At 46.5% G+C, this 16,455-nt stretch overlaps 1 protein-coding gene across 2 annotated transcripts in view; it reads right to left on the bottom strand.

The window, feature by feature from the left end:
• LOC144721332 (metabotropic glutamate receptor 8-like) overlaps positions 1-16,455 on the bottom strand; it is a 118,243-nt gene that overhangs the window by 79,293 nt on the left and 22,495 nt on the right. For both annotated transcript variants that reach the window (XM_078598873.1, XM_078598874.1), the window contains exons 2-3: positions 13,995-15,631; positions 8,012-8,228 (exon numbers count right to left, since the gene is read on the bottom strand). In XM_078598873.1, the coding sequence (XP_078454999.1) occupies positions 8,012-8,228; positions 13,995-14,627 (850 nt within the window). In that variant the 5' untranslated portion in view covers positions 14,628-15,631. The remainder of the gene's footprint in view (positions 1-8,011; positions 8,229-13,994; positions 15,632-16,455) is intronic.

Raw genomic sequence — 16,455 nt, 5'->3', positions numbered from 1 at the left:
TACACGAAAAACGAAGTCTCTTTCCTTGAAGGAATTGAATGTGTGAATAAATAAATTATGTTAAATTTGAATTGAAAGAAGAAAACGTTTTCCCACGCTAAATGGATACATCCAGCACAAATAAACCCAAATAAAAATCGCATAAAATGAAATTCTGTAATTACAACTCAAGCTTCGTGCTATCCCTACAAGGCCGTGCATGCGTGACCAGACTATAAAGGGCTGCGCGTCTCCAGCGATTCCCCAAAGGTGCAATGAGCACAGTAGAACAAGATTAAAGGGCTTTTTTTCAGATGTGCTGCCTGGGGCTCATAGAGCCAAGATGCGTTTATTGTTCGGGAAACATGTGCAGTAAAAGGGGAACTTGTATTACATGGAGCACAAAAAGTGAATCGAGCTCATTGCACGTGCGAGTGAATTTACAGCGGTGTGAACGATGAGGTTTGAGACGGGTTGGTTAAAACGGGGAGCATAGACGTTTGAGCATAGCATAGTACAACAATGGATTTTTTGTTTGCATTGACCTCGGCTGACAGCAGCAGCCTCCAGGACCCGTTCTGTCGCCAATGCAATCAGCATCCAGGCTCAAGTCTGCTTAGCGTCCAAGATATGAAGCAAAATACAAATTCTGGGTGGTTTTGTCATAGGCTATTTCATAATTTTTTTTATAATAATAAAAAAATATTTCTCAATCCACTGCGGGATAAAGGTCTCCCCATGTCATGTTGGTCGTGGGGGTTGTTTGACCATACTTCACCGGACTGGTCAGTACTGGTTGGTAAAGGTGGGGGATATCAATCACCGTGGCCAGGAATCAAACTAAGAGTGGGCGGGTTTAGAGCACAGTTCTCACCATTGTGCCACTTCATTGGCTGTGCACTAAATCATCGTTTAATCAATTTTAAACAACTCCAATTTCGTAAAATAAAAGAATGTGATTTACTGCAAGATGGTCGGTCAAAAATGTAATATGTACATAGTTTTTTTTTTCCCCGATGGAAAAGTTTATGCCGGCACGTGATTCATTAGCGTTGTTTTATCTGCAGTGGTGAGAATAATGCACTTGCCATGCAGCACAGTAAATTATTCATGTGGCTTCTGCTGGAAGCAATATCCTACATTCTGCTTCATAAGCCGAAAAAAAAATCGAATTTAAACAAATCACGAAGTTAAGTAAACACTATTTCAAAGGTGATATCTGAGCAGTCTCAATACCATAGTTTGATGGAGCTCAAAATATTCTTAATGCAAACATCAAGGGGGAAGCAGCAGTGCAGTGGTTAACGCACCACACTATGAAGCTGGCGACCAGAGTTCAATTCCGGGTTACGGCCGGCACCAGCGGTTTCACCAACCCGCACTGACCGGCATGGTGAAGTATGGCCAAACAATCCCCATGACTGACATGGCATTGGGAGAGGACTTCATTGAGCCGTGGATTAACAAGGGGCAGTTTATTATTATTATCATCTTATATTCTTGGTTCTTTCGGTAAAGTCACGTAGAAGGGAAATGATTAAGTAATCTATATATATATAATCGCAAATCTGTCTGTCTGTCTGTGTGTCTGTCTGTCTGTCTGTGTGTGTGTCTGTGTGTCGCCGGACCATACGCAGTTTCATTGGACGAAATGTGAGGGATTTGCGAGACACGATTGGTCCGTTTGGTTTTCCACGGCGGTTGCCCCTGGCAACGGGTAGCGACGCATTCGCTGCGGGGTGGACGCCATTTTTAATTCACGTTAATAATATGCGCACGCATTAACACGCGACTCTGAGGTAAATTCATCAACGTTTCACGTCCTCTTCACTCCCCCCCACCCCAATGTGTGCAATTACTATTATAGGGTCGGTAGATAATACAATTATAGCGATTAGACAGTATTATTGTAGCGCGGGGGGGGGGGGGGGGGGTAACGGCCCCAGTACCCAGCCTCAGCCGGGTGGGCAATCTAGGCGAGGCCGGAGGCTCTGCACGGTACTAGGCCTCGACACCCCACCCGTGTCAAGCGACGACTTTGTGGTATAAACTCGATATACCCAGCGTTGCCCGGGGGGAAAATACATTTAAAATCTTCTGAAAACTTTCAAACATTACATAACAATGAAATCTGTGTATATATGTAAGGTTATTAAGAAATATATTTTTCACCCGGGCAACGCCGGGTACTTCTGCTAGTACAAATATAAAACAATAAAAATTCTCACGACGTTTCGTCTGCAACACATCATCAGGTGTGAAAGAACCAAGAATATGAATCCCTGCAGTCACGAAAGCTTTAAATAATTGTTTTATCATCTTATTACGAGAAATAACCATTGATTAGCTTGCCCAATCTCATTATATTGTGGAAGCTAAGTAGGGTTGATCCTGGTCGGTACTTGGATGGGTGACCACCGGGGGCATGTCACCTTCCAGTAGGCGTGGATTTTTTTCGTGTATTTTGCTTTTCTCCAAAATGAGGCCGAAACACTCAGTGATTCTATTAGCCAAGCACCCCAATGTAGTGAGCACCGTTATGAAAAAAGTCTGAAGACTCATTGATACTTTCCTGGGTAAATAAGCGGGCTTTTAATTAGTGTCATGATGAAGGTTATGCCCAGGGGTTGTGATTATTTTGTAGCGGAGGTGCTTCATGCAAATTATCAACGAATTGGTTTTGTTTTGTTGAGCTCCGAAAATTGACAAAGTGGGAGCTCCGATTGAGAAAAAAACGAAGTTCCCCCTTCGAAGTTGGGCCTCCCAGGAGGAAACCCGTTGCAAAGCGCCAGTTCAGAGGAGCAACAGAGGACACGGTTTACATCGATGACTTGAAGTCCTTGGATAGAAATTAGTGTCGATTGTATTGTTTCCAAACTGTGCTTATTGATTTCTGTTTATCTCTCCCAGCTTCAATATTTATCGTCCATTGCACCGAATTTTTGAGCAAGCAATATATTTGTGATGATATGTAGATAGTAGCGCCCTCCCCCCGCCACACCACTTGAAAAAAATAATATATGTAAAGAGTTATATTATATATATTTTTTAAAATCTTGCATATATTTCCCTCAACTGTGTGTGCTTCAATAATAAATAGGCATCGACCAGACCACCTTGCACGAGTGGTCCTACCATGGCCTAATGGTGAGTACACCGGACGTCTCGAGGTCGCAAGCTCGATCTCCCGTTGTGGCAGTTAAATCAAGGGGCCTCTGTCCGCTTCGTAAGATAAATGGGCACGCCACAGTTAGTCGATCGGCAGGTCACATGCGGCGGGAACAAATGTGGGTACACCCACATCTACCAGGAGGTCTGGCCAGCATGAAACAGTCGGTCAAAATGCCCTCTAGAGCGGCTTTCCAGAGCACCGCTCCAGTGGAGGGCCTTTCACCAGCAGTGGCTTTTGTCTGGCGTGAAGGTGGTCTTAAAACAAAGGTGCAACAAAATGCTATCCACACTGATGTTTTTTTTTGTGCAAATGACACTTACACATCCTCCCGCGCGTGTTATGTTTCCCGCAGACGTCTGGAGGTGTTGCTCAAGCACTGTCTCAACTCATGCGGAGATTTTAAAAAGGTCCATTTAAAAAAAAACATGCCCACGTTTGTACGATAATTGGGTTCAGGTAGGCGCTGGTCTCCTGGGACAAAAGCAAGTGAAATAAATGAGATATCCTAACTCAGGCACGGCTAATTAATGTGTGTTCTTTAGATGTACAGCCTACGGCTACTTGGAGGGCCAATGAAAGCTGTGTCCAGATGTGAGTTATGCATCTCTTCCGTTACTGTTATCGCAAACCAATTTGTCTGCTAATATGTTGGCTGGTAAAGGTGCAGCCCTGCAAACGCTTGTTCCGCACCACTGCTTGGAGGAAAGGCCTCCACTGGGCACAGCTTTAGAGGGCCTCTCTAAAGGGCAGTTGGCCTACTCTTCCACATGGAAGAGATAGAAATACCAACACTTTACCCCATTGTATGCGGCGTGCCAATCAACTAATTGTGGTGTATCCATGTATACTACTGGGTGTGCTTAGGCAGGGGTTTTGTATGTATGTATGTTGAAATTATTTCCCAAGGTACATAGACACCCGTGCTAATCGGAGGTGTAAGATACGTGCACCTTGTTGCAACTGCTGCACTGGGAGATGTAATCAAACCAGCGAGCTCTACATTGCAAGTCTATTGCCGGTGTTAACCATTATGCAGCGACAGCATCCTTTCTTAATAGCAACCACAAATCTGTCCCCAGAAAACCTCTACGGAATATTCAATACTTTCATTTTCAATTAAAGTCCTGCTTGAGGTATAGTTCTATGGCACGATTTGTGTTTTTAAACGGGGCAGGAAGCCAGAGAACTACCACGTAGGTTTGTCACGATTGCGCTGAACATCTCCTCTGACGCGTCGCGCCGCGTGTTGTCGGGACCGATGTCCGACGTTTCCCGTCACCCATCGGCAGCTCCTTCGCGAAGTTAATTCCCCCAAAAACTCCCAGCACGCGGAAGCTTTCGCGTAGTTTGAAGGTGTTGCTCATGCTCGCGCTCCTCTTGGCCTTTGAGTTACACGTCCAATGACTCACATCTCTCATTGATAGTTAAACGTACGTGATCAAGTTGAAGAAGAACACAAAACAACCAGATTTGGTCATGAAACTCTAACGTAATCCCTTGATGATGTACTTGTTTCCCAGTTATATTTCCTCGTGAAATTACTTTTTTTTATTGCAATTAAAGCCGACGTTAGTTACGTGCCCGTTGCATCAGGGAATTATTAAGCGCTGCACTTAAAAAAAAGTTGCGGGGAAAAAAAAACAAGTTGGAGAACTTAATTGGAAACTGTTCTAATCAAAAAAGAATCACGCAACTTCGCTATGCATGTCATAAAAGTTCATAATTTACAGTCATTTAAATATATCCATGCTGTGTCGGTGATAACAGTTTAACACGGCGGTCAGTGTGGCTGAGTGAAGGTGAGAGATTCCAGCACGGGGTTCAGACATCACTCGCTGACGTTAGCCACAGACGGGACTCAAACTCTTTCGTGTCGGGTTCACAGTGATCACCGTGTACCGCCCCAGCCGCCAGTCGTGTACCTTGATGTCAAATGTTGACACTCCGACTGATGCTCCTGCTGTTGTGGAGTGACTCATGCAGCCAGCTATGGCTGCAGGGTTTGGAGGCACATGTTTTTTTCGTCGTTTATTGTGAAAATTCGGTCAAGTTCCTATGATCACTGTTTCATTGCTTTTATGGCTTTATTTTGGTGATTTTTGAAAAGTTTTTCGGTTTGGCCATGTTTGTTTGTTGTAGTACAGAGTTAGACTGATGGCCTTAATCTAAGTTGTCTTGTGGTTGTTGTTGTTGTTTGACTTGCATCCCACTGGGATTTTTGCACACAGCGTTGGTGTACGGTGCTTTTTTTCTGCAATATTTTGCTGTCTTTTCTTGGATTTTCTGTTTGCACATAGTCACTTTAAGATGTTTTCTTGTTCATGTTTTTGTTTTGTTTGTTTGTTGCGGTTGCACCCGATTCAAGAGCCGAATGGCTCACAGGGCTATACCTAATAAATGAAACTTGAAACTTGTTAATGTTGTTGCCTCTGCAGTGTGGGAACCGTTTGCTTGTTACATTAGTTCCTGAACACAGTGGGTGTTTTAGTTTGCGTGGCGAACGACTACGGATGCATCAGCGGTAAAGCATTATTTTGAAGACTGTTCAGTGAGATACGTTTGTAAACTGTTTGCAAAATATTTGACAAACTTTGGAAACGAGGGCAAGTTGTAAAGTGAAGAAAAACCACGCGCAAATATGAGCTCATTTACCTCAATTACTTAAGCGTGCGTTTATGAAATCCTTAAGTATCATAAATAGCTTTTGAGAGGTGCACCGACACAATTTGCACTGCGTGAATCATTGGAGTTCATAAAAAAATAACTCATTCTGGTTTCTTAAGTATAGGTTTTATGTTTCTCGTGTGATTGCACTCACGCAAAGGTGTTCGAGGTGCCTCCAGGAGCGCTTAATCAAACCCGAGCTTTCAGCACAAAGGGATCAGCGCAAAGACATTGGCATCACGCTGTTCGCAACCAACACAAAGGGTGGCATCGTTTGGTGTGGACCCTGACATTACGCAAGATAATTCTGCCCGTTATCATCTTGAGCACAACGCGTACCGCGACGAGCTGGTTTGCATACGAGTTTTGTTTCGCTCATTGTTTTTTTTTTATCTCGAGGCCTACTTTGCAACCTTCTTTGTTGTTATCAGCGAATGTAAGGTGGTTATTGTCAACACTTGTGTGTTTAAGCTTTTTCTTTCTCCGATTTTCCATAAAATGTACTCTGGGATCGTCATAAATAGCTTCGGTGGAGGTGTATATCTCCTTGCCCTTTGTTGTTGCAACAACTGTTATCACACACCGAGTTTATTTTTATACGGTTATATTTTTTACACCGTGTTTTTTTATATGCGTTATTCCGGTAGCTCAACAGAGGTGAGGACCATTTGCCGAGCCATTTGCAAGAGACCCCCCCCCACCACACCCTCTCCAGCATGAGATTTTTTCTTTTAAATAAAATTTACAGCCTTTTTTTTGTTTGTTACATCCATAAAATATCACTGGTGGTGGTGGTGGGGGGGGGAAGCACATCATTCTTTTGCGGGGGTGGACACTATAGAACGTGCACCGAACGCCCCGCTCGCAGTAAATTTCATTAGTGTCGTGATTTACGCTCGGAGGTGGGGAGGAGGGTAATAAGGAGGAATGACCGTTCAGAGTCGTAAATTCGAGCGAGGTGGGGGGGGAGGAATAAAAGTCGCAGTCCCACGCCAGGTGTTGCGATATTCTTACGCGGGGTCGACGACTCACTGGCTCAGATGTCTCGGGCTCGTCGCTACGTCGGTTACGAAGAGCCCCCCACCAACTTGGGCACATTTTGTACGCGATCGAGATTGTTTGCGAAATCTGTGTTGCCTTGAAATGAAACTTAGACGCGCCCATTAATGAGAGAAGGGCAATTAATAGTTGTTTGATTTGTTTCCACGGTTTACGTGGGAGACACAATGCATATTTGAAATCAATTTGTCGGCTATAATTAAAACGGTAAATTGTTTCTGGAGCCCACACTGGTTTACTGATGCGTACTGTAGGAACAAATTAAATGCAGCATTTCTTAACAACGTTTGCTAAACCTTTTTTGTTCAATGGACAAAAAACTTTAAATATAAACATATTTTTCAATTAATATTCTGTCTGTAATGCCCAAGTGTGTATTGAGCGTTGAAAAATCGGCAGCTATGTACTTTAGAAAGAAAATAAATTAAATAAAAGAATACGACGTTTCGATTGCAACACAAGCAATCGTCATCAGGTAGAACTAAATTGGGTCTCTGTGTGTCGATGTTGTGTGTTTCTCTCTGTGTGTCTCTGTGTTGTCTCTCTCTGCTTGTGTGTCTGTCTGTGTGTCTCCCTGTCTGTGTTTTGTCTCTCTCTTAAATTTAGTTTTACCTGATGACGATTGCTTGTGTTGCAATCGATACGTCGTATTATATTATATTATTTATTTTCTTTCTACGTGACTTTACCGAAAGAACCAAACAGTACTTTGATATTTCTAGATTTGAAGCTTTCGTGACTGCAGGGATTCATATTCTTGTTTTTTTCGGTAAAGTCACGTAGAAGGGAAATAATAAAATATAAAAAATAAAACATAATCAAATGAAATTCTCACGACGTTTCGGCCACAGAGCTGTCGGAAAGAGTCTTAACAGCGTCTTAAGAGACTTAAGACACTGTCTTTCCGACAGCTCTGTTTCTTCACCTGAGGACGGCTGCTTGCGTTGTGGCCGAAACGTCGTGAGAATTTCATTTTATTATGTTGTACTTTTTATATTTTATGATTTCCCTTCTACATGACTTTACCGAAAGAACCAAGATTAAGAAGAAGAAAAAGAAGAAAAAAAACTAAAAAGATTGTCGAGAGCATCCCATCCCGACGGAGCGCCGCGCGTCGCTGGCTCCCGGCGCGCTCACCGGTGTCGCGGGCGAAGCGGGAGAAGTACTCGATGCCGCTCTCGCCGTAGTTGTCGTTGGCGGCCACGGTGCTCACGTAGTTCCAGCCCAGGGCGTTCACGATCTCCACCATGGCCTGTGCCTGGTACGAGTCCGGGGGCACCACCCGCGAGAAGTAGTCGTACCTCGTGTTGTCGCTCAGCTCGGGCGCTGTCGAAGCGTAGCTGATCTGCGGTATCTGCACGACGCGTCCGGGGGGGAGCGGGGGGAGGGGTGAACGAGCGTGACAGGCCGGCGTGACAATACAATAACGCGGATTGGATTTATGTGAGGTCCAAATGCTTTTTGTGACCCCATCGATCCTTTTGACCTCATCGACCAATGTGGGCACACTTGACCGTTTGGACACCCTTGCCGAGATAACTCGCGTCATCATGGGCAATGCATTGGAAGCGAGGGCAAAGGGTGGGAAATCAGATCGTACATTGTCTGATGCCACAAAAAGACATGTTGATGAAGAAGACAGTTTAAAAAATAGGTGGAGGTGCAAGACTAAAGGCTAAATATGCAGAACTCCGTAAAAATGATTACGACGAAGGGCTCAAGGACTGACACAAGTCAGATCAGGACTGAAATTGGTCTGGTATTAAACTGAATTACTCCCATGCACTGCCCAGAGCCAGCTTTGCAGTTTCTCAAGCACTCGTACACATTTTAATGACCTTGAAATATATTGTCCACGAGCATTTATTTAATGTTGTTAGGGTACCTTTGTTGGGCTTTCACAGCCACAGGTGCTTTAACACTTAACTCCGAGAATCTTTCGAATCTTAAGTAACCCAAGTCCTCTGCTGATGTCCCACATATCACAAACGACAATTGGCATTTGAAAAATGTCTTGTGGCGCCACCCCCCTCCCCATGCCAACCCAACCAGAAGTGTGTACCCGCTGTGGTGCGTCTGCCCCGCAAGACCAATGCCCTTTTTTGTGTATATATATACAATCTAGATTTGAAGTTTTCGTGAGTGCAGGGAGCCATACTCTTTGGATTTTTCGGTAAAGTCACGTAGGTATAAAAAATAAAATAATTTTATTTTATTTAAATTGATTTTATTTTTTATTTTAAAATAAAATAAAAAATAATTTATTTTATTTTTTGTACCTACGTGACTATACCGAAAGAACCAACGAGTATTTATATATATACAACATATAATTTATGAAATATTATAACACTATCGGGGAATGGACAACAAACCGCATAGGCATTAATGTAACGGACGTTACATTGACAGAGGAGACAAGCAGCATAACCTGCTTTGTGAGGAAAGTCAGGGTGCCAAGGTGCATTGTGATCAATCGCAGTGTGAGAAACAGGTTAGGGCCACGATTTAAAGCTTTCGTGACTGCAGAGATTCATCTTCTTGGTTCTTTCGGTAAAGTCACGTCGAATGGAAATAATAAAATAATAAAAATAAAACATAATAAAATATTTCTCAAGACGTTTCGGCCACAACGCAAGTAGCCGTCCTCAGGTGGAGAACAGGTCTGTCTCCTCTCCTCGACAGACCTGTTCTCCACCTGAGGACGGCTACTTGCGTTGTGGCCGAAACGTCGACAGACCTGTTCTCCACCTGAGGACGGCTACTTGCGTTGTGGCCGAGACGTCTTGAGAAATATTTTATTATGTTTTATTTTTATTATTTTATTATTTCCATTCTACGTGACTTTACCGAAAGAACCAACAAGAGGTTAGGGCCAATCCCTCACAACAGTATGGCATCACTCGGAAGCCAGAGCCCCTCCGTTCTATCCTGCTCAGTGCACACTGCCGAGATGTTACGCTGATTTGATGTGATTTGCGATAGCGAGTCGAATGCGGCGGTGATCCGACACCGGGGGCACAGCGCGTCTTAACGGAGCGCTTGTTTTGCGACGCGTGTAAATACACAAAGCATTACAATAAAACGTCGAAGCCGTGTTGACAAAAGCCGCTTCTTGGCCTTTCCCTAATAACAACAACAACCGAAGACGTTTGGCCAGATTAATGTTTACGCTTGGATGTGCACAGTCGAAATGCCAGCTGTCGTGGGTGATTTGCATCGTCGTCACACGCCACGTGATTGTGCATGGCTGCGTCTCCATGCCGCCCGAACGAGCTTGTGTTTTAATTATTCCCGGGTTCAGATTGCTACACGCTAATTACCAAGCGAGAACGGTCTGGTAGTTATTTGAATGCGAATAACAACGCGACGCCTGATATGAAAATGGTGTGCCCGTGTTACCTTTACAATGACGGACCAGAGACGGGGGTGGGGGGGGGTGGTAACTATTGCCCCCCCCCCACCCTCTCCCCCAACCTCGCATGATTCAGGGTCACAATTTGATCGAGTCGTTATTTGTTTTAGACACTGCTGTGAGGACAGTGGCCGCTAACGCCCTGGGGTCGTTCGCCTTGAAAACCCCCAAAAAACGCACTCCACGTTTCATTCCGACGGCGTCGATGCTCACGCACGCGCGCGATTCCGGTGCAAAGTATCGCGACATTAAGAATCTACGTGAATCACGGGCAGCCGGCAGCCTCTGAACGTCAGCAACGCCAGTCGCTGCATTGTCTAACGCAATCTGCAGGGTGTTATATATATGTATTTGACCCATCTCTAACTAGTTGTACGTGCGTAGAACTTCTTTTGCGCCGTACGTAGCCAACCGTGCAAAATCGGCGAGGCTGAGTTGGCAGGATTTTGGCAGCTGAATGGCTCATTACAGGCTCGCGCGAGGTTGCTGCTCATATATTGTATAACCTCAAGGCCCCCTAGTTCGGACGCTGCGCCCCAATAGTGCACTAGGGATTGGCATTGAGGGCTTGAGTGAGTAACAGCGTTGAGAGCTGCGAGCCATCGACAGAATCAGAGGACAGGAATTGGATGGAATAGCGCTGCGAGAGTGAAGATGGCAGAGACGCGCGCAGGCAGCGGAGAGATGTGACACAGAGGCAAAGATGTATTCAGAACACGTGCAAAGGCAAATTCCCTAATACCGCATTGGCAGTGGTGCGCAAGTATAAACAACAACAACAACAAAAATCAACACATTCATGAATAGCTCTGCCCCAAAGGAATAACAAAAAAAAACACTTGGTAGGTAATATTTCTGGCAATGGTTCATAGCACACATATAAGATGTATCATTGGACATTCAGAACATACATTTAAGAGATGCTTCCAAAAGAGACGTAAGAGAGATAGAAGGTATGGGGTGTATTTGGAACAGGAAATGCATGAAAGAGGCAAAACAATGTAAATTAGCATCCTCCTACCTACAAGATGTAACGTGACTCCAAAACAAACATGCTGAACAAGACAACGAATATAATGATTTCATATTCTTAGGTTTTTTCTCGGTAAAGTTACAGCACGATAGCTGATACAGCTATCGTGCTGTGACGGTTCCACCTGAAGACGGAAGCTTGTGTTGCCTCCGAAACGTCGTGATTTTTCTTTTATTTTTTATTTTATTCTACTTTTATAAATTTAAATTTTTTACCTACGTGACTTTACCGGAAAAAAACCTAAGAATATGAATCCTTGCAGTCATGAAAGCTTCAAATCTAGAAATAATGATTTCACACCCATGCGGCTGTCATATAATTGACTTTAATAACGAGGTCAAATCCGCTGAAGCAGAGGAAACTTCCCATGTGGGCCCTAAACACCCCCCAAAAGACTAAATATCCAAAGTATCTTCTCTGGGAAATCTAAATTAAATCCCAAAGTGCGTGGTCTAAAGGGTGAGTGGGTGGGTAGTCGTCTCCCGTCCCTCGGATTCGCCACTGCACTGAGAGACGTTTTTGTTTCTGGCGCCACGGTGGCGAGATGTTAACTCCATCGCCTGGTATGCGGGAGATCGTGGGTTTGATTCCGACCCTGACGCCTGTTGTATATTTCGAGTTTGCGTGTTCTCCCCGTGGTGGCGTGGATTTTTCTCCGGGTCCTCTGTTTATTTGCTCCATATTTAGAAGAGTATTTAGCTGCGATCAATTTCCACGTGGCAAGCCACTTCGTTGAGCTATCATTTGTGGCCAGGTCGCTTCTGAAAAAGAGCTTAATAGCTCAGCGGGCCTTACCTTGTGAAATAAAAATACAATTGTGTACAGTGCGTATAGTCAGTTTAACACGTAGGCTTTCGTGCCCAATATCCATAATAAAGTTTTTTTGGTTAGATCGCATGAATATAACAAGGCTCACAGTGATGACATCACATTTATTCCTCTATTTAAGACCAAAACAGGAATACTTTTTCACAATTCTGGCTACCGCCTGATGAAGCTGGTTGTTGTTATCGCCAGCGAAACTTCGAACTCAAATTGTAAATGTTGTTTTTTGCTCTCCAACGCACCGGTGTGCTGGAGCAATAACTAATTGCCACGTTTTGTTTACGTGACAAACCTTACTAATTGGCTCTGTCGGGTAGTGGTGGAGGGTTATTGACGACATATTTATATTTCCACGATGTAACCCAAAACAAAACCCCCTCCTTTATTCTGGAGTGTGCATAGTTTTTTTTTATCGTAAGCCTGAGCGATGCTGCGGCTGGCCGGGTTACGCGAGCTCGCGGTGTCGGATTCAGCCCCGCGTGTCGAAGGGAATTTACACCCAGTACGCACGCTCGCGGATAAAGCGACGAGAGAGAGAGGGGGACACGGGGTGGACACAGGGTGGACACGGGGTGGGGAAGGCCTGTGACGTCTGCTCCCTGACACGTTTACTGCAGTGCTGTGCTCGCTTCTTCTTCTTCCTATCGCTGTTGCTGATGTAGAGCAACAGCAATTCATTTACATGGAGTGGAAAATTGCAGCCTTCACGTGGCCCACTCTGTTCAGTGAGAAATCACGACTAATGCAATGAACACGGCGACCGAACATCGATTAACGATCTCCCGGTCTCCTGTGCAACAACCATCCTGGACACGTTCGCACAACCTGGGACATCAAAATAAAAAGATACAGACTCAATGATGACATCCCCATGGTAACCCTGGACGCAATCAGCCTCACCTGGCAAGGGTGGTCATATTCTTGGTTCTTTCGGTAAAGTCACGTAGAAGGGAAATAATAAAATAATACAAATATAAAACAATAAAAAGTCTCACGACGTTTCGACTGCAACACAAGCAATCGTCATCAGGTGTGAAATCCACAGCAAGAAACATTTTCTTGCTGTGGATTTCACGTCGTGAGAATGCTTGTGTTGCAGTCGAAACGTCGTGAGAATTTTATTGTTTTATATTTATATTATTTTATTATTTCCCTTCTACGTGACTTTACCGAAAGAACCAAGAATATGAATCCCTGCAGTCACGAAAGCTTTAAATCAAAAAGGGTGGTCATGTTATGCGCACAGCCTTTTGTCAATCCACTGCTGGATGGGGGAGGCCCTCATCCAGCAGCCCTCCCCTCGAAATGGTCCTGCACTTTGGCGCTTCAGAGGTGACAACAACACCCCACCCATGTTTACTGGGCTCGAGAATCTCCACTACCTGGGCGGGGGTAGCCAGCGGTGGCGAGACCCGGCCAGACTCGGCCACAACGCCACCACAGCCACCGCAACCACCACCGAAGGTAAAGACAAATATCCTCCGTATAGCCTTAACATACTGTTGGGGCAAGTGCTCTTAACGAACACTAATTAAGGCTGGCACGGCACACGAGGGGGTTAGTGGCCGGCACCACGCCAGGCCGCCTTTGTCTCCCCAGTGGCGATGTTGACGCACCGCACCAGGTATTCGTTTGAGGCTGAGTCGACCTAGGGGAGGCCAAGGACCCGTTAAGATAATCGTCACTGGTGTTGGCCGTGAGCGGGAATCGAACACGGGTCGCCACACAACCACCACCACAACCACCACTACAACCACAACCAACCACAACCAACCACCACTACCACCACTGCCACCACCACAACCACCACCACCACAACAACCACTACCACCACAACCACCACCGACCTTGAAGAGGCGCAGGATGTTGGCGACCATGATGGACACGGAGCTGCCAGCGGCGCCGATGACGCCCACCACCTTCTCGGGCTTGGCGAAGATCGGCTGCGCGTTGTTGGTGCACCGCACGTCCGCCGTGTCCTTCTCGATGAGCGCCTGCACGAAGGTGAGCGACTGCTCGAGCGCGTAGGTGTCGCGCGAGCACGTGTCCAGCACGCGCGCGCCCAGCGTCACGTTTGGCAGGATGCGCGGGTCGGCGTTGATGGTGTCGAGGGCGTAGAGCATCGCCTCCAGCCGGTGGATGCCCTTCTCCATCTTCAGGGCGCCGCACATGGCACCGCGGTCGCCCCGCGCGTGCACGGGGAAGAGCGCGCCCAGCGTGATGTCCCCGTCGAGGCGGATCGAGTGCGCCAGGACTCGCTGCTCCTGGGACGTCCCGCCGGGGCCGAGGGCCGTCGCCGTCAGAATCGCAGTCAGCAGCAGCAGCGCCGCCGTCGTCGTCGTTACGAGAGAGGCGGCGACCGTCGCGTTTGTCAGCGTTCCCGCATGGGTCCGTGCGCCCGGAAGGGGCTTTAGTCGCAGGGTGGCAGAGGTCGAGGGTCCCGCGAAGACCCATCTCCGCCTGCCACTGGGGGGTGGCATGGCCCCACCGCTCCCTCCTACACTGCCCCTCGATCGCCCGCTCGCTCAGCGCCACTCGTGCTGTCTCTTTGTAAATGGCTTCGAGAATCACTTCTTCCCTCGCCACTCTAAAGCTATCTCGGGCTGGCCGCGTGTATAAATCACGCAGCTTCTCTGCTTCCCTGCACCTTCAAGTCTTTGGCTCCTCGTATATATATTTTTTAGTTTGTAGCTTTTATTTTTTTGTTTTCACTCTTAATGTGCCTACGTCTCCATGTCTCAAGGTGCGAGGGGGGGGTGTTTAAGGCACGTGAGCCCTGGGGGTCAGCCACGTTTTATACTCTCGTTTCGTCCGCAAACGGCTATCATTTCAACACCGAAAACAAGAGAAAAGACGGATTGCAGGATAAGGAAGGCAGTGGCATTCGTGCCCTTAAAATGGGAGCATGCTGCGCGACAACTTTTAATACTGGCCACGGTGTGCGAACATTGTTTCAAACATTCAATGCGTGCTCGTTAAGTTTGTTTTTAACAAACGTTTAAACTACCCCAACCCTTACGAAGTGGTACCGATATTCTATTGGGAAAGCGAACTTGATTACCTATACAGTGTAAATATATACGTCTATTATTTTAAACACTCAACTAAATTTCTTCCACCAAATTGGCAAAGCACCCAGCGTGAGCTCGCCGGGCGAATACGCGTTGATACCAAATGCATAATTAAGCCATTCGCCAGCTAGGCTAGCAAGCGCTGCCAGAGAGAGAGAGACGCAGAGAGAGAGAGCAAGAGCGAGGGAGTGAACGTTCAGAACTCTTCGGGTCGATGTCTTCCGTCTGTACGTCCGCGGGCTCCTGGACAGCGAAGATGAAGTGGCGCCTATCTCCCGGCTCGCTTACAGCCGGAGCCGCCAGAAACGGATGGCAAACGGCCTCTCTCTCTTAGACACCGCGACGGCGCCCCGCTGTAACGATCGCTTCGTCGCGGCTCACCGGGGCTCCTGTTCCCAGCCTCTTGTCTGCGCCTGGCACGACGGTGACGACCACAACAACAGCAAGACACGAGGCCCTGTGATTAATCGCGCGAAGGACCCACAAATGCCGGGGTGTGGATGGGGACAGGGTTGTTCCTTTGCGTGGGCGGTTGAGATTTAGTTTTTATTTGGAATTAATGCGTTGCGGCATACCCAGGTCCACACTCGCCTTGGTAAAGCCCAAATGGCGCCGAATGTGCCCAATATGGATGCATCTTTGAAGCCATCCAAGTGGAGAGTTGTCATTACTGGGAGAATGCAGGCGTGCTCTACGAGTTGGCTAAGCAACGGGCTTACAAATTATTTCTAAATCGATCGGTTCCAGCGCTGCGTTACCTCCCGGGTTCGGGTGGGGGTTTGTCCGGGCTGCCCGAATTTCCTTTGCACGTGAAGCCAAATTCTCATTCGTGGAGCGGGTCAAACATTTCAATGCGGAACCTTCTCGAAAACGTCTCGAGACTTTGCGAGGCTCTTCCCGAGGCAAATTGTGACCGCCAATGTGCACGTGCGCGAAATCGGAACGAAACCGCCAACTGGAGATGTGTAAGTTAGTCAGGAAAGTCACTGAGCAATCCCCCCCCCCTCTCCACATACCATTCATGCTATTTAAACAGCAAGGTCGATAATACGGCGCTCATACGCATGACATCAGTCAGAGTTGAACGGAAACGGAACGTCAATATAAATCTTGTAAAATGTTGCGACATGCTCAGCTTGCCGGGGATATTCGACATTAATATCCGTGCAAGCGTGGCACATTATGGTTATGTTAATGGTGGCATTTCCCCCCAGTGGATTTCCATGCCGCTCTACGG

Source organism: Lampetra planeri, chromosome 11 (genome assembly GCF_965212315.1).
Source record: "Lampetra planeri chromosome 11, kcLamPlan1.2.h2, whole genome shotgun sequence".
Lineage (NCBI taxonomy): Eukaryota > Metazoa > Chordata > Hyperoartia > Petromyzontiformes > Petromyzontidae > Lampetra > Lampetra planeri.
The sequence above is the reverse complement of the archived record's forward strand: the minus strand, read 5'-3'. Positions and strand labels throughout refer to the sequence as shown.